Source organism: Notamacropus eugenii, chromosome 1 (genome assembly GCF_028372415.1).
Source record: "Notamacropus eugenii isolate mMacEug1 chromosome 1, mMacEug1.pri_v2, whole genome shotgun sequence".
NCBI lineage: Eukaryota > Metazoa > Chordata > Mammalia > Diprotodontia > Macropodidae > Notamacropus > Notamacropus eugenii.
This window is the reverse complement of record NC_092872.1, coordinates 696,219,158-696,236,904: the sequence shown is the minus strand read 5'-3', so window position 1 is coordinate 696,236,904 and position 17,747 is coordinate 696,219,158. Positions and strand designations below refer to the sequence as shown.

At 44.7% G+C, this 17,747-nt stretch overlaps 1 protein-coding gene across 1 annotated transcript; it reads right to left on the bottom strand.

Moving 5' to 3' along the window:
• Nucleotides 1–13,088: 13,088 nt before the first annotated feature.
• On the bottom strand, nt 13,089–17,617 carry NRN1L (neuritin 1 like). The gene is made up of 3 exons (XM_072636084.1): nt 17,420–17,617; nt 14,317–14,479; nt 13,089–14,033 (listed from the first exon to the last, which is right to left on the bottom strand). Exons 1-3 carry the CDS (start codon nt 17,496–17,498, stop codon nt 13,733–13,735), a joined length of 543 nt encoding a protein of 180 aa, XP_072492185.1. The 5' UTR covers nt 17,499–17,617; the 3' UTR covers nt 13,089–13,732.
• Between the last annotated feature and the right edge of the window lie 130 nt (nt 17,618–17,747).

Genomic DNA, 17,747 nt, shown 5'->3' with positions numbered 1-17,747 from the left:
AATGAGATTGTGTGTGTAAAGGGCTGTAAGAATTAAATAACACTATAGAAATGTCGACTATTTCATTATTATTAGAGGGAAGGATTTATAATAATACATACATATAATATAATAATATAAAAGTATGTCTTTTCTAGGAAGACACTTGACATGACAGCTTTCCAACTCTGGCTAAAAAGCTGGGGAGGTAAGAGAAGCAATTACACTCACTCCCAGAGCTTAGCTCCTCCTTTAGTGGGAAGCTGTCTTCCTGATCACTCTCCGTTCTTCTAATGCCTCACTGATGCTCTGAAGCCGCCAGAGGATCCAGGAACCAGTTGCCAAGGCTGAATCCCCAAGGAAAGGGAGCAATTTCTGGTCCTCTCTCCCACTCTTTCTCTTTATTCCTGGGCCCCAGCTTTGTCCCTGGGAAGGAAAGGGATAATGCCCACAAAGCACTTAATCTCCTGGCCAGAAAGCAGTAGAGAGCAAATTAGGCCCCACTCCAGTTTATCCTCTGCAATAGGGAAAAGCTGGAGAAGAGCCATCTCAGGGATTTAGGAAGCAAAGTTGGGAAGGAAAAGTAGGTCACTGGAGTTTTGAAAATGAATGAGAAGGTTCCCCCACTTCCATCTAAGACAAGATTCCTCAGAGGCTCTGTGGGTAGCCTGGGGAGGACCCACACTGGGTGGAAAAGGAATTCTGGCTAGTAATTACAGCAACCTCCTGAGCTGGTTTAATAGCTCGTCAAAGTTTATAAGATATTTTATGTCCATTAGCTCATTTGCCCCTTACAACAGCTCTCTGAAGTAGAGATATTGCAAGTATATTGTTGCCATTTTGTAAATGAGGAAACTGGAAGGCAGGATTCAAATGCAGGGTCTCTCTCGATGCCAAAGTTCTGTATTCTCTTCGATGAATCTTCAGCCTTAGAACAGAAAGCAATGTTCAGGGTGGGGCCTTCCCTACGTAGTCTCTCTTCTCAATTCAAGTCAATTTATTTACTGTCTCCAAGCCTTCAGAGCAAAGGATTGAGTAGTAAAGACATCAAGTTCTATTGTTTAGGTATAGTGGAAAAAGCAAGGGGCTGAGAATGAGGTGAGGTCTGGGTGCAAAGACTGTCAATGAAGGAGGTTGACACAGAACTAGTTGGATGATGACTTTGGGCAGGCGGACATTGACCTGTCAACATGATCACATGAGGAAGTCTCCAGGGGTCTATCTTTGGTGTTGGGTCCTACCATTTTTAGCAGTGATTTGCACAAAGGTATCTTATTCATCAAATTTATAGCTAGAAAGACTTATAGCTGACACACCGGGCAACAGGCAGGATCCAAAAAGATCTTGACCAGGTTAGAGATATGGGGACGAAGAGGATGATGAACAGGACAAAATTCAATATGGATAAATGTAAACCTTTATGGCTGAGTACAGAAAGTCAACTTTACCAGGAAGGCAGAGTTGGTAGTTGCTCTAAAAAAGATCTGGGGCTTAAATGGACTGGAACTCCAGCTCAATACTCAGACCCAAAATTTCATGCCATCTTGAGCTGCTTTAAGAGGGGACATCATTTCTAGGAACAGAGAACTGTTCCACCTTACTTTGGTCTCATTAGCTTCATCTGAAATATTGTGGTCAGTGCTGAGTGTTAGGCTGAAGGACATTGGTAACCCTGGAGAAGATACAGAGGTAACTAGAAAGGTAAAGGGTCTTGAGTCCATGTTCTAGGAGAATGGATATAAGGAACTGGGCACGTCTGGTCCGGAAAAGTGAAGGTTCAAGGGGAACATGCTGGCAGTCTGTCCTCAAGGATTTGAAGGGATTTCATAAGGAGAGGGGATTACACTTGGTCTGTTTGGCCATAGGCCAATGAGGAGTCATACATGGAAGTTACAAAGAGGCAAATTTAGACTAGAAAAACTTCCTGCCAATTACAGATGTTCAAAAGTACAATAGCCGGATTTCCTAGAGAAGTGGTAGGTTCCCCGCTCCTTGGAATTGTTAAGGCAGAGCCTGGATGACCAGGAGTGGGATATGTTCTAGTGAGGAGTTTTGACATATATGGGTTGGACTAAGTCAATGGTTTCCAAAATCAGGGGGAGGGAGGAAGCTTCCTGGGATGCCAAGATATGACTCCAAAGGGTAAATGATCATGCAATTGAAGGGTAGGAAAATAGGTCCCACTATAGGCAGTCAGTTGTGGGATTTACTTCAATGTACACCTTTACCCAACATTTTCCTAACCTCTGTCTTGCTTGGTACTGCCCCCTTCAGGGTAGTCATAACTTAGACACACACACACACACACACACACACACACACACACACACACACACACACACACACACGCACACACTTTCTCTGTCTCTCTGCCTCTCTGTCTCTGTCTGTCTCTGTCTGTCTCCGTCTTTCTCCATCTCTCTCTCTCTCTCTCTCTCTCTCTCTCTCTCTCTCTCTCTCTCTCTCTCTCTCTCTCTGTTTGTCTGTCTGTCTGTCTCTCTTGCTCTCTCTCTCTCTCTCTCTCCCCAACATTTACCTTCTGCTGCCAAATCTGACTTTTTGGCAGGTATCCTTCGGAAGGTGGGCTCTGTAGGTCTGAATCCATCTACCTTTTCATTTTAAAAGTGAAACAAATCGCAAAAGGTGAATGGGCATGATTGGATTGTGATCCATGGCCAGAAGTCTTATTCCATTATCTTTTCCCCAAGACCCATCTGTCTCCTGAATGTCTCTGAGGCAAAAACACCATCAACTTTCCATATAAAACAGTCATCTAGGTTTGGAACCTTAGTGTTATCCTCATCTTCTTGCTTTCACTCACTCCCCCTACCGAAGCAGTTACCAAATCTTGCCATTTTATTCTCTATGACATCTTTCACATCTCTCCCCTTTTCTCTGCTTTCACTGCCACGTACTTCCCAAGTTCAGGACTTAAGCTTATGTTGACTATTGCAGTGATTTCCCCAGTAGTCTCCTTGCCTCATGTATTTTTCTATTTTTTGTTTTCCTAAAGTATGTCTGGCTATGTCACCCAACCCTACCCCAACTCAATAAACTCCAGTAGGGCTGACTTTTAGCTCCAGAATCAAATATAAAGCTTCTTTCCATCTAGCCCCTTCCTATCTTTGTAGAATTCTTACACTTTTTTCTCCTCCACAAATTCTAACTAAAAGGATTTATTTTCTTTTCCTCACACATGACACTTGATCTCCCAACTTCCTGGCTATCCCCCTCTGCCTGGAGTACCCTCCTCCCTCACCTCTGCCTCTTAGAGACCTTCCCTCAGGTCTCAGCTCATTATTTCCCCATCTGTCAGATACCTTTCCCAATGCTCCCAGATCATAGAGCCTTCTCCTGTGAACTTTCCTTTACCTCTCATCTCCTCATTGTGTGTGTGTGTAAACACATCTTTATATACAGTTATTTACATGTCGTCTACCTCGTTAGAATATGAACTTCATAAGGGCAGAGATTATTTGTTGTCTTTCTTTGTGTTTTTTGTATGATATTTGGCACAGTGCCTAGCACAGAGTAAACATTTAATAAAATTTTATTGATTTATTAATTGATTACTTAAAAAAAGAAAGAAAGCAATTCACCTGCTTGGCCAGCCACATCAGTGAAGTTAACTGAATAATTAATTACTGACAATTATTATTTACAAGCCCACCCTTTCCCCCAGGGCATGTACACAGGAATTTTTCAGAAATAAGGAAACATATTCATTCACATTGCTCTCAGAAACAAAAAATATATATTTTAAAAATTGTTAGTAAATAAAGTTTAAAATTTGTAAAAGATATTGTTTATTTCATTTTTATCTTTAATTTCTATTTTGGGTATGTTTAAAATAATAGTACTATATCATTTACAAATAAGTACATGCTCAAAAATTTTGGCACTGATAAGATATGTGATCCAAGACTATTGCCTTGATGACTAACTTTCAAATTCTGTGATTCTGTGAAATCCCATGTCTGACACTTACTAGCCATGTGACCCCATGGGTTGCCCTCTCTGAACCTATTTTCTTATGTGTAAAATAGGGACCTTTGGAGGATCAGATGAAAGAATATATGTAAAGTAGTTTGTAAAGTTTAATGTGCTATATAAATGAGTTATTTAACCTGATGATCCCCTTCTTTTCCTCTTGTCTATCCAAATTCTACATATTTTTAAAAGTCCTAAATGCTGTTCCTTCCCTGATCTAAAATGACCCAGCTAAAAATTACCTCTCCCCTTTCTGAACTCTAATAGCATTTAATGTCCATACTGCCTACTTGGCATTTATAATATGCTGCCTGCATATCTACTTGTATCTATCTTATGCTTCTTCTCCTCAGAATCCCTACCTCCCTCCATCTTCTCCTCCTTTGGTCCAACCTTAGAAGATGAGGTGGCCTCTCCTCCTTTTCACAAATCTCTAGAAAAATCTGACTCCTGCCTCTGTCTTCTAACTTCTTGGCTCTTTAGAATCTGTGTTCCAACTTGTATGAACTGATAAGGATGAAATGAGCAGAACCAGGAGAACAATGTATACAATAAATTGTAGCGTTGTACAATGTTGTACAACAACAATGTTGCACAATGTTGTAAAGACAAACAACTGTAAAAGACTTTACTCTGCTCAATGCAGTGACTAGTCACAATTTTGGATAACTCATGATGAAGTATAATACCACCAACTGACTACAGTAATCAATTGCCAAATCTTGTTGATTACAGCTCCTAGATATCTGTCTCATTTGTCCCTTCTTGACACTGGTTCAGTCACCAGCCCTTGTCATCACCTCTTGTGTGAACTTTAGCAGTCCGCATGAAAAGAATCAGTGTCTAACTGATATCCCTGAGTCCAATTAATTCTTTCTACAATCCAGAGAGCTGCCAAAAGAATATTCCTAATATTTAGTGCCTACTATGTCGCTCCTCTGCTCAAGAAGGTAAAGAGCAAACTATACATGCTCTCTGGTATTAGTCATACAAGGCAAGCCACCAAACCCACCACTTTTCCAAACTTCTCAATATTTGTCCAGGTCCAAGGTTCATGACCTTGACATTATCCTGGAGTTCACTCTCCCTCATTCCATCTATCCAAGCCAGCTGCCAAATCTTTGTATTTCTATCTTTACAACATTTCTCACATCCAAACCCTTCACTGCACAGCCACCCTCTATGTTCAGGCCTTCTCTATCTCTTAGATTATTTCACCAGCCTCTTAATGCTTCTCCCTCCCTGCCTCTCTCCACTGCAGTCTGACTTATACTCTGTGGCCAAAGTACTTTCCTTAAGTGCAGATTTGACCTCATGATCCCTCTTCTCAATCAGCACCACTGTATTCTTGTTGCTTCTGGGACCAAATGTGACTGTTTGACTTTTAAAGCCCTTTACAACCTGGCCTACAATTTACCTTGTTATCCTCTGCTCTTCCTCCCATACTCTGCAATCCATGTTCTACACACACACACACACACACACATGCATACACATGCACACACACATGCATGCGTGCACACATACACACACACACACACACAATGGGTGCCTTTGTGCTGGCCAGTCCCCTGCCTGGAATGGATGCCAGGCTTAACTTTGCTTCATACAGTTGCAGTTTAAACATGATGCTTTCCTGGTCCCTCTGATTATTGCCCTTGCTCCCAAACTCCCTTCTATTTAACTACTATTGCTAGTATGCTCTGGTCCTCTCTCTCTCTCTCTCAGAGACAAGCTGACCACATCTATACCCCTCAGGAGTCTCTGAGAGCTTTGGGGCATTCTCTTCTTTAAGGCTCAAGCTCCCATTGGCTGTGTTGCCTCCCATGTGAGGGGTCAATGACTAGTGCCCAAGATCCATTAACTTTAACAAATTAGCTTTTACAAAGAGATACTTCTTTACTTCATACTTCAAGCAAGAGCAAAATTACAAATATTTCTTTCAGCACCTTGGACAGGCATATACTCTCTCCTGTACCACTGGTGGGGAACAGGGAGGGGAAGAGGAGATGAATAGGATCACAACTTTTTTCAATTCCTCCTTAGCATTGGTCCCACCAAGTTCATGTCCAGATGGGGTGTGACTGCTGGACAAGTTCTCATCTCAGCTTTCAGTGGCCTGGATCCAGAAGGTCACTCCCTGCTCCTTGAGGCATCAATGAGAAGTTGGCTACAAAACCCAGTTTGGATTCTGTGACTCATTCCCCTGACCTTTCAAAATTCCCAAGGTTGGAGACTCCCCTCCCTTCCCCTAGAATGGAAAAGAACAAATGCAGAGGCCAAGGACTGAAGCTAGGGTCACATGGATTCAGTGAGAAGTCCTCAAAACCTCTTCCCTTCATAATGGTCTCCCAGTGGAGTCAAAGAGGTAACCAAAGCTGACAGCCTTTCTGTAGATGTCCCCAGTTGTAGCTACACAGCCAGATGGAAAAAGAAAAACCAAATTCCTTCCCATTGTGTGGTTCACAAAAGGGAACTGGGGACAATATGCTAGGCAGGCTTCCTGGTCCCCAAGGCACTTTCTTTCTCTGTATGCCATCCTGATTCTTCTGGAAGCATGCTTCCCAACTGTTTCCACATGGAGAAGACGTATCAGTTGAACAACCTAATGGGATCTGTGTGGAATTTAGATCCTGGTTACACTATGTTGTAGTTATTTCTATTTATTCATTTGATTTACGCAGCATATATTTTTATATGTATTTGTCCCACCCATTAGGATGAAAGGTCTTGGCAATTATGAGTTTTCATTCTTTGTGCTTGTGTCCCTAGCATCTAACAAAGTGCCTAATACATAACAGGTGCATAACAATTGCTCCTGATTGACTGATAGATAAGAGAACAGGTGACTAACAGAAAGTAATACTGAAAGACTTCAGAACTCTGATCAATGCACTATCCAAGCATGATTTCAGAAGAAGAAAAACAAAGCATTCTTCCTCTGCCTCTCAGGGGAGAGATCGGTGAGTCAGCAAGAATTTCAATGTTTCCTCATACACTGTGCCAATCCCTGGGGATACAGAGAAAGGCAAAAACAGGGACCCTGCCCTCAATGAGCTCATGTTTTAATCTGGGGAGACAATATGCAAACAACTACGTTCAGAGAAGACAGATGCAGTGTAAATGGAAGGCAATCTCAGAGGGAAGGGACTGGAGACAGGAAGGAAGGCATGAGGAAAGGCTTCTCATAGAAGGCTAGCTTTGAGCTAGATCTTGAAGGAAGTCAGAGGAGCCAGAGAGCAGAGGTGAGGAGGACAAACTTTCCAGGCATGAGTAATGAATGGAAAGCCAGGGCAAAGGCAAAGGTGGGAGGCGTGCTATGTGAAACAGCTAATTGTGTTTGTCCTTTGTTTTTGGAGAAGACCATGACATCAGAGAAATGATGACATGACTTGCACTTGACTTTGTTTTAAGTGAGGGAGGGCTGTGCGGGTCACCAGACTCACTTTCCCCTCCTGAACCATCTAGATTCAGTGACCACATATTCATCAGGATGACTGGAGATGGCCCAGGATGCGCTGGGAGACCTTGGCCTTTTTAGAATAGGCCTTTTCATGTACTCCCTTAGAGGGAGGTAATGCCCATTGAGTGAATAGACCTCTTTAAGAAGTAATCAGAGAATGGCTCTTTTAATGAGCAGAAGAAAAAAAATAACTAAATCAAACTGGGAAAGAAAGAGAAACTGTTACTATTGATAATCACTCTAAGCCAGCCATTAAGTGGAACTTGGGCAGGGACCTATTGTTGTCCAACCTATGGGCTTCAGAGTGCACTAGGTTTAAGGTTTTGGGAATGACAAGAAAGGAAGGAAGGAAATAAGGAAAGGAGGACATCTAGCCGGTAAACCCCAAAGGAAAGGGAGAAGTAGACAAAAGGGAGAGGATGAGCTGGGACTAACTGGATCCCCACTCAGGCATCTCGGTCTGCTCACAGGTTGTGTTCATCCTTCATTTTTGAAGAAGACCATGCCATCAGAGAAAGGATGACATGACTTACACTTGACTTTGTTTTGAATGGGGGAGGGCTGTGCAAGGTCACCAGCCTCACTTTCTCCTCCTGAAACAGCTAGTAGATGACTGGAGAAGGCAGAGAGTCTGGAGACAGAAGTGAGTGTGAGAAGATGAGAAGAAGGGGCCAGACTACGGAGAAAGATCCTTAAATGTCAGACAGGAAGAAAGTTGTCATCTGGAGGCAAGGAACAAGACCTGCATCAGGCATGGTCAATGAATTGATTATTTCAAGTTGATTTATTTTGTATAATTATATTTACTTATGATGAGGGAGGGATTACGTGTGGAGTAAGTTAAGATGAGGTAACAGAAAAGTAAAATGAGTATCAATCAATTTTAAAATATACAGAGGAAAATAAAAAGGGTCAAAGAAACAGGTCAATTTTGTTTAATTTACTTTTTTAAAGCCACACAAAAGAAGTTTCTCATCTTAGGTACAATTCTTTTTGTTTGTTCGTTTTCATGTATTTGAATGAGTTTGCTGCTGGTTGAGGTCACAATAAAAAAGAAAATATTCCAGAAAAAAAACTAATAATTTACCCAACTTCCAAAGTAAGAAGCTGTAGTGGCTCCCCATGTCTTCATGATAAAATAAAAAAATTTTTGTGCCATTAAAGGCTCCTTAACTCTGGTTCCAGACTCTTTCTAAGCTGTTGACATATTATTCCCCTCATCCACTCTGCATTCCAGTCAAACTGGTCAACTTGCTGTTCTATATAATCTCCCGCCTCTATGCCTTTGCCCAAGATATCCCTGATGCTTGGAATGCTTTTCCTACCCCTTTACCTCTTGGATCCCCTAGCTTCCATTTCCTTCAAGTGCCCTTCCACAAATCCTCCATTTGTTAGTCCTACCCACTCAAATAACTATGTATTTATACCATATATACCCTGCATTTACTTATCTCTAAACATGTTGTTGTACAAGGCAGCTAGATAGCTTAGTGGATAGAGCACTGATCTTGGAATCCAGAAGACCTGAGTTCAAATTCAGCTTTAAGTGACCCTGGGCAATCACTTAGCCTTTGTTTACCTTAATCCACTGTGGAAGGAAATGGCAAACTACTCCAGTATCTTTGCCAAGAAAACCTTATGGGCCATATGATCATGGGTCATGAGGAGTCAGACATGACTGAACAATAACATAAACATGTTGTACCCCCTAAAATGTCATCTCTTTGATATTTGAGGAGAGGGACTGTTTCATCTCTGCATTTGGATCTGTGGTGACTGCCACACAGGAAATGCTTTTAAATTCTAGTTTGATTACACAGATTCATAGAAACATATTTGGAAGCAATCTCACACTCCTTCTAGTCCAACTCATGCCTTGTGCCAAATGATCCATCCCAAAGGATCAGTTATCTGGTCTCTTGTTTAAAAACACCCAGTTTTCAAGGATGGAGCTGGGGTGGGTGAGAGTGTGGAGCCCTTTGAGCCAGTGGTCACCCCATTCCACTTTGGATAACTATAATTGCTAGAATTTTTTCCTTACGTTGCCCATAAGTCAGTCTTTCAGCAACCTCCCCATACTGCTACTACTTTTGACCTCTAGGATCAGGCAGAACAAATCGAATTTGCCATCCTGTACATGATAGTCTTTCAGTTATCCTGTCTGTCCCCTGCTAAGTCTTCTTTGCTCCAGGCTAAATGTCCCCAGTTTCTTCATATGATCTCCAGTAACTCCTGACCCCCTCTCTTCTCATTATGCCATTCTACCTTTTTACTGTATGAGTGATGCCATATTGTCATTTTGTTGGACTTCCCTCAATGTAAGCTACTCAAGGGCGTGGACCATTTTGTTTCTTTCTTTGAATCTCCAGCATTCACTCTGGTGCCTTGTACATGGGTGGTACTTAATAAATATTTTTTAAATTAAACTGAAGGGTATTTTAATGTATTCCCCTCAGGGTTCTGTGGAATATGATTGTGCTACTTTCATTTCCCCAAGGAGACATAAGTTTCTATTTAAAAAAAAAGTTTTAATTTCCAAAATCCTTTGCATGTGGGAAGGAGAGAAAAGGTCCAGTTGCTTCATAAGAACTTCAAGAACTGGCTGAAAATTTCACATTCCCCTTTATCAGAGTTGGGGGACCTCTCCATCATACCCCATCCCTAATCACTTCAGACCCAAGAAAGGAAGAAAAGAGGAGGAAAAGGTAAGGACAACCCCACCACCAAATCCCAATTTCTGTTTCCCTCTAATTACTTCCCTACTAATGGAAGTTTCACAGGCCCTTTCAGCCTCCACCTACTTGGTTCCCCACCTTGATCATAGGACCAGAAGCAATTAAAGGGTACTAGATCTGAGTTAGAATTTTGAATCTGGTGCTGAATATCTGTGTGACCTTGGGTGAGTCACTTAACCTTGGTTACCTCATCTGTTAAATATATGGGTTAGGTTAGATAACCTCTAAGACCCCTTCCAATTCTACATCTATGGAATCATGCCCTAGAACTGGAAGAATCCTGAGAAGCTCATCTAGCTCACCTCCTTCATTTTACAGATAATGAAACTGAGACCCTGAGGCCATGTGACCTGCCCTCAAAGTCATACAGCTAATACTTGGCAAAGCTAGAATTTGAACCCAGTATTACTGAACCCCATTTTCCTCATTATACCATGCTCTGCCTTGTTATTATACAAATTATATCATGTTGTCATTTTTTTATCTTGCTTTGGACTGAGTCATTTACTTCCCTGAATAAAGTTGTTTGGGTTTTTTCTCTTAACCAGAGAAGTTAAATGCAAAGCCCCAAGATCTATCTACCTTCTGGAAAATGCTGAAATGCAAGAGCAGGAGATCCCACCTAGATCTTACCTGGTGTGATTACTGGTTTGCCACCAAAAAATACTGACCTCCATAGAATACCTGAGGATTTCCTATCTCCTTGTATGGACCCAGAGCTACTAGGGTGCAGGCAGACATGACCGCCCTTGGCCTCAGGCTTGATTGGCTCATATCACCTGGAAGCCAATGGGTTAAGGTTAGGGATCTCAAGTCAAGCCTCCTTGAGATTTGCCTAAATAGACAGCAGAGAAAGGGATGTAAGTCTCCATCCCCTAAGCCCTCTACCCTCCTGGTCTTTGTGTGTTGGTGAGCAGGGGCTGGCAACTCTTGAATGATGGGACCAATCTGGAGTTTTGCAGAACAAGGCTTTCAATAGCACCAAACTGAAACTGGGATGGGTATATATGTGACCCGACCAGGAATGAACATATTGAGATGAGGGTCTTTTCAGGAGCCTTCTATTAGGATCAAGGAGCTCTTAAGCTGTTGTAGTCTAGTGTGATGGATTTGGAGTCAGTACCTGGGTTCGAATCCTGACTCTGCTACTTATTACTTGTGACACCTTGGATACAAGTTACTTATTGTCTCTAGGTGTCAATTTCTTTATTTTTGAAAATGAGGGACTTGGACTAGATGATGCTAATAGCTCTAGCATGTATGTAGCGCATTAAGGTTTGCCAAGCACTTACATATATGCTCTCATTTGGTTCTTACAACAATCCTGAGAGGGATGTTCTTATTACTGAAGCTGAGAAAGGTCAAACGACTTCTTCAGGGGGTCACATCCAGTGTTAAGTGAGGATCTGAACTCAGGTCTTCCTGACTCCAGCTTGGGCACACTATCCACTATGGCACCTAACTTAGATCATTTCCAAGGTCTGTTCCAGGTCTGGTTTCTGTTAGCGTTCTTGTCTCCAGACCAGCATTGATTATGAGAGCTGTAGGTTAGGACCCTGTGGAAGTGAGGGCCACAATCTGAATACTTAATGAGTAGCCAAGCCTCACACACACACCCTCTTCCCTCTCCCCACTTATTAGGTCTCAGAAAAATCAGATGTATAGTAGGATCAAGGAGGCACCTAGGAACTTTAGCTCCAGACTGAAGGGTTGGGAAGGACGTAGTGATACGAAGCCAGAGGAACCCTCTCCCCCCAACCCAGTGCCCCCCAGGGCAGTGAATATTGCTTATGTTCCTCCAGTGCAGAGGCTCCAGAGAATGTCCACTCTTCTCTCTAGCACAGAAAATCAGTTCTCTACAAACCATCCCAGCGAATGGACTATTGATAAGTAATTAATTTTTGTTGATTGCACTGATCCAGGTAGGCCCATCCTCATTAGCATTTTCCCTGAGCACACTCTCGCTGCTATTCCTGCCTTCCTTTTTCCATTCTTTCACCCGATAAGAAAAAGGAAATAGTTTAGGGGAGTCAGATGTAATGTCAGGAAACAGGCCCTTCCCCTCCTTTGCTCTGGGGACATGGAAAGAGCACACAGCAAGTTGTACTTACTCCACAGCTATCATCCTCTTTAGCAACCCTGGACCAATCTGTTTTGGGGGATGAGGGATACAGCCTCCTTCCCCCTGCTAAGCAGAGCCTTTGTACTTCTTGGCTAAGTCTGAGGAAGGATTCACGAAATGGAGCCAGGGAGGCTCCCAGGGGTACTCCTGTTTGTCAGTGGAAAATGCTGAGTTCACTGTCCTGACCCTGGGGAGCTGGTTGTGGGCCCCAGACACATTCCTGTCCATCCCTAATAGGGAATTTATTTTCAGTTTTTGTTGTCTTGTCCCACTCAGGACAGGACAGAGCAAGGCTGAGGTCAGAACTTGACACAGCCAAGCCACAGTCCAGCTAAGTGGGGGACTGTGTTCTCTTTTTCTCATCTTTACTACAGCACCTGGCACCTCTCTCAGGAAAATGAGGCATAGAGCAGGTCAAGATCACACACGGAGGAAACCAGAGCTGGCATGCAAACCCAGGGTCTTTGCCTCTTTCTTTGTGCCACTTAGCCTCTCCCTTCCTCTCCCAGATCTCAGGCTCTTGCCCTCAGTAGGCTGCATGTCACCCTCACACTTCCAGTCAAAGCAGTTCCAGGAATAGAGGCCTTAGGGCAGAAATCTCCTTGGAATCTGGCCCACAGGTACACTAGACAGCAAGTGCCCTCAGCAGGTGGTCATAGTCTGCATACCTCAGGCATCCTGGGCTAGACACATCTTTGAGCCAGACAGCCCCAGTCCTGGGTCAGACAGATGCCACAGACAGGGCATGGACCAGATGCTCCAGCTCTTAAGGTTAGGGTTGGAAGGAAACGATCTTTAGTACAAATATAGATCCTTTTTTTAATGAAACCAGAACAGACAGAGACGGGACAGAGGGAGGGGTGTTAGAGATGTGGGACAGCATCCAGTTCTGGTACGAGGGTTCCCAAGCTTTGTGGAACTCAGGGATCCCACAAGAGAGTCAGGAACTTTAAGGAGAAGGGGCCTGGGAGACAAGAGGGCTTGCAAGCCCTTGCTTTGGAGAGGTCTCTGCAGCTGCCTCCCCTGCAAATGAAGCCCCAGTTGGAGCTGTCCGTGGGGAGCTGAGGGACTAAGGAGCTCCACAGAACTTGGGGATTCCTGCTCTCCCCTCTAAGTGGACATCAAGGAGAGGGACATGGGACGCAGGGATTCCCCTTCTCCCATGAGTGCTCGGAGCTCTGGGAGGTGGTCCTTCACACCCTTTCCTTGGCTAGAGGAAGGCAGGGAGAAGATGAGCAGCTCCTTTAGACCAGAAAGACCTAGTACCAAGTAGGGAAAAGGAAGGGCTGGACCCAAGGAAGGAAATTTGGTCTTTGTAGTTCCAGCCTCAACATGGTACTTTGCACATAGTAGGTGTTTAATCCAGTCATTGGACTGACCTGAAATAGATCTCGGGCTTCTCCTTAGAGTGGGCTGTGAGGGTTAGGCTCTCTCCTTGGAGAGCTAAGCCAAGGGCCCCAGGATACAGGCAAGGGCCAGTGCTGCAGCCAACAGTGCTGGAGCTGGGGCTGGGGCAGGGGAGGCAGGAGATGAAGACCGTTGCAGGGTCTCCTGGTTGGTCTCCTCACTGGACACACCTCTGACACTGCTTGGGGGGAAGGGCCGAGAGCTGCACAGGTCATGTAGGTTGCCTGGGTATTGGACCTTGCGGGATTCTTCTGTCAGTGATGCCCAGATGGCAGTTGCCTCCTGTGGGCAGTTGGCCAGGACCCCATTGGCACAGGTCTGAAAGTTTTCCCATGACCTGGAAGGAGATGAGAAGGGTCAGGAGTGAGTCATGCCAGAAGGACTGGAGGTGTGAGGCAAGGGCAACAGTTACTATATTATATACATGACAGAGTGACAAACAGAAGTTAAGAGTCAGAGACATGGCAGAAATTAGGTCAGCTGGGGATGAGGCTAGGGTAGAAGTGAGGCTTGGGAATAGGGGAAGCACCTGAAGACAAAGTGGAGAATGGAATGACGGAGGATGGAGGTAGAGATGGAATCAGCAGTGAGGGACTCTTGTCCAGGACCTTGGATCTCACCTGCAGATGGACTCAAGTTCAGGGGGTGGGAGGTCAGTCCCTTTGTCAGACTGCCCACTCTGGACCATACTGTTCCCAAGGTTGATCAGACAGTCAGCAAAGCCCTTGTAAATAGTATCACATCTGTTAGAGGTGGCAGCAGTCCCAGGACCCGGGGCCAGGACTGCAGAAAGAGAAAGGAAAGAGGCATAAAGCTGGGCACACACCCTCAACTCCTGGGGGAACCAGCCCTGTTTACCAGAGCAACAGCTCAGCCCGAGGGATGCAACTCAGCTAGAGTCCGTGGCAGCATCACTGGTGACTTGCTGAGCGAAGTAGTTTCACAAACCCCTGGGTCCCCCTCTCAATGCAACAAACATTAATCACTTGCTATGTGCATTGTACTGGGAGTGCTAGGGTAGATATGAAGATAAAATTGAGCAGTCTCTTCTTTCTCCTTTCAAGGAGCTGACAAAAAAATGGATGAACCCCAGTGCAACATGTACACACACACACACACACACACACACACACACACACACACACAAATAATAAGGAAAGCTTGATGGAGGCAACGCAGAGATCCAACAAGCTTTAAGAAAGAGAACTATGGAATTGGATTGCAGATAGAAACAGACCATTTTCTTTTGTATTATATTTTGTTTTGTTTTATGGTTTCTCCCATTCATTTTCATTCTTCTATGCAACATGCACTTAATAGGAAGGTATGTGTAGAATCTATATAAGACTGTATGCCATCTCAGAGAGGGAGTGGGGAGGGAGGGGGGAATGAGGAGGAGGGAGTGGAAAAAAATCTAAGATATATGGTAGTGATTGTTGAACATTGAAAACAAATAAAATTATTCAATTAAAAAAAAAGAAAATTTTAGGGGGAAATCCCTTTCAGTTGGGGGAAGTAGTTCCACAGTAGTGGAAGACAGAGGCACCTAAGTTGGGATCTGAAGGAAAAGGATTTTAATAGGGGACGAAGTGGAAGTGGATTTTAGGGAATTGGGGCAGTCTCCCATGATGGGCCCCTAAAACTTACCATTCAGGCTATGTGACTGAGGACTGTCTGGGAGAGTAAGGGGAAGGACATTTCTTTGTGATTCCACTTCTCAAGCTGTCAGACTTGGGGGAGAGAAGGGTGGCAAAAACAGTACCCAGTCATCCTACTATCTCTTCTTAACGTCTGTTCCTGCTCTTTGTAGTAAGTCTGAGTTCTTCCCCAGCTAACTAAGGGAATGTGGTCCAGAGGCCCAGGAGGAGACTTAGGGGCAACTTCTGCCTAAGAAATCAGTTTGAATCTGTTCCAGGGACACAGTTCACAACCCTCCCACCTTCAGGCACCCATGTAGTGGTTTGGGGCAGGACAGGATACCCCCTACATGGGCTCCAAACCTGAGTGTTGATGATTTCCGGGCAAAGAATACATTTAGACTTGGGAGTAGGGAGAAGACCACCACTTCCTCAGAGGAACACAGAACCCTTGTCTGAAGTCAGCCAGGCCTCTCTCCCTGCTGTCCTTCCTCCCCTCGCCCTGCCCCCCCCCACCAGGTCATCTGGCTTGCTGGTTAAAGACAGGCTACAGCTCTACACACTCCTCATTCATGCCCTTTTCACATTTTTAAAATTATTATTAATTTGTTTTTAGTTTTCAATAATCACTTCCAACCCCTTTCCTCCCCAAGATGGCATGCAATCTTATATGGGTTCTACATATACATTCTTATTAAACACATTTTCACATTAGTCATGTTGCACAGAACAAAACAAAACGCAAGAGAAAATGGTCTGCTTCATTCTGCGTGACAACTCTATAGTTCTTTTTCTGGATGTGGATGGCATTTTGCATCGAGTCCTTTGGGAATGTTTTAGGTCCTTGCATTGCTGTGAGCTCTTAAAGGGGTCTGTTCAGCTCCATAGCAAGCAACCACTGGGGTTCCCCAGAGCACAAGCTGGCTAGATCCTTTTTTCTGAGCCTTCTAACTTAGAATCTATTCCTGACCCTGCTCAGGAGTACCGTGGCTGAATTCTTTGAAGTCACTGTAGGGACTGAGCTGGGAAGGGTCATTATGGCCATCTGTGGCCAGAAATGGATAGAAACCTGGGGGTGCAGTTCACCACAAAACTTACTCCTGGCCAAGCTTGGTTCCAGAGGAGATATGAGACATACCTCCCTTCCTGCTTTACAGTAGTGGAAGACGAGGGGCCTTGAACATTGCATATACTGTCGAGCTCTTTAATGTGCTGATTAGTTTTGAACTCTCTCCTTACAAGGAATTGCTAACTGGGGCAGGGGAGAAGAGGGATATTGGGAAGTGAAGGTGATGTTAAAGCAAAAGGTAGCAATAAAAACTATTTTTGAAAATTGCACTCCCTAACCCCTGGGGTTACCTCCTCCAACTCTATCCCCACACAAGCGACCAGTCCCCAAAGCTTCAGTCCTCCCCCTAACCCTCTTCTCTCCAGATTGCCAGTCAATGTGGGGAAAGGGGGAGGGAGAAATGGTGGAGAGAAGGTGGGGGTGTGCCTTTGGGCCTGGGTCATGTAGTTGGGGAGGGTATAGGCTCCTCCTGAAGTAGGAGAATGCCACCTTCCTCAGTTCTTAGCAATCAGCCCAGGCTCTAGACTGGGGAGCAGGAGACTGGTCATAGGTGATGATGGAATGTATAACACTGGTATGAAGCCATAGTAAAAAAGCAGATCCAGGATCCTCTTCCCTCGAACATCTTTTAAGCAGTCCCATCTCCCTGAGACACACCCCAGTGAGATTCCTGAACTTTGGCAGGGAGGGGATGGGCAGGGACCACCTAGGGAACTGTGAAGGCTAAGACTGTGGGATACAGGATCATAAAACCACAGATTTAGAGCTAGAAGAGACCTTCCAAAGAGGCTGTGACTTGCTGAACATCACACGGTGGCATATTTGGGATTTAAATTCCATTCCAGCACTCTTTTCAAACGCGGCCAGAAAAATTTCTGGGTAAGATATATGATCAGGGGAGTTGGGGAGTGCCCAGACCTGTCCTATCCCCACCTCCCTAAGGTCAAGTCGAGCACCAGGGGACAAGAAAGAGGAACCCCCTTCCTCAATGCTCACACTTGTTTCCCCAGGACTTACTGAGCTGCAGTAGCAAGAACCCCAGGAAGGGGAGTGGTCTCCAACAACAGCGGCGGCGGCGGCAGCAGGAGCGCATCATACCGGCCACGGGAGCGCCGGGAGCCCGCTCCCACCTCAATCCCAGCGGCTCCAAAGCCCGAGTGCAGAGCCGGCGAACTGGGGCTAGGGCAGCAGCTCGGCCCCGCCCCTCCCTTCCCCAGCCCCGCCCCCTGCTCCTCCCCGCTCCACGCCCCCTTCCACCTTTCCCTTCCCCAGCTAGCTCCAAGGAGCCTTCCCTCTGGGTCTCTGCTTCTGCCAGTCTATTTCCCAAAGTAATGGAGTTGTGGAC

Excerpts from the sequence above, each read along its gene's own strand:
- NRN1L (XM_072636084.1), bottom strand. The coding sequence starts at position 17,498 with ATGATGCGCTCCTGCTGCCGCCGCCGCCGCTGTTGTTGGAGACCACTC. Across the intron at positions 14,480-17,419 it reads GTTCTTGCTACTGCAGCTCA|TCCTGGCCCCGGGTCCTGGG; the intron begins GTAAGTCCTGGG and ends CTCTTTCTGCAG. Across the intron at positions 14,034-14,316 it reads GAACTTGAGTCCATCTGCAG|GTCATGGGAAAACTTTCAGA; the intron begins GTGAGATCCAAG and ends ATCTCCTTCCAG.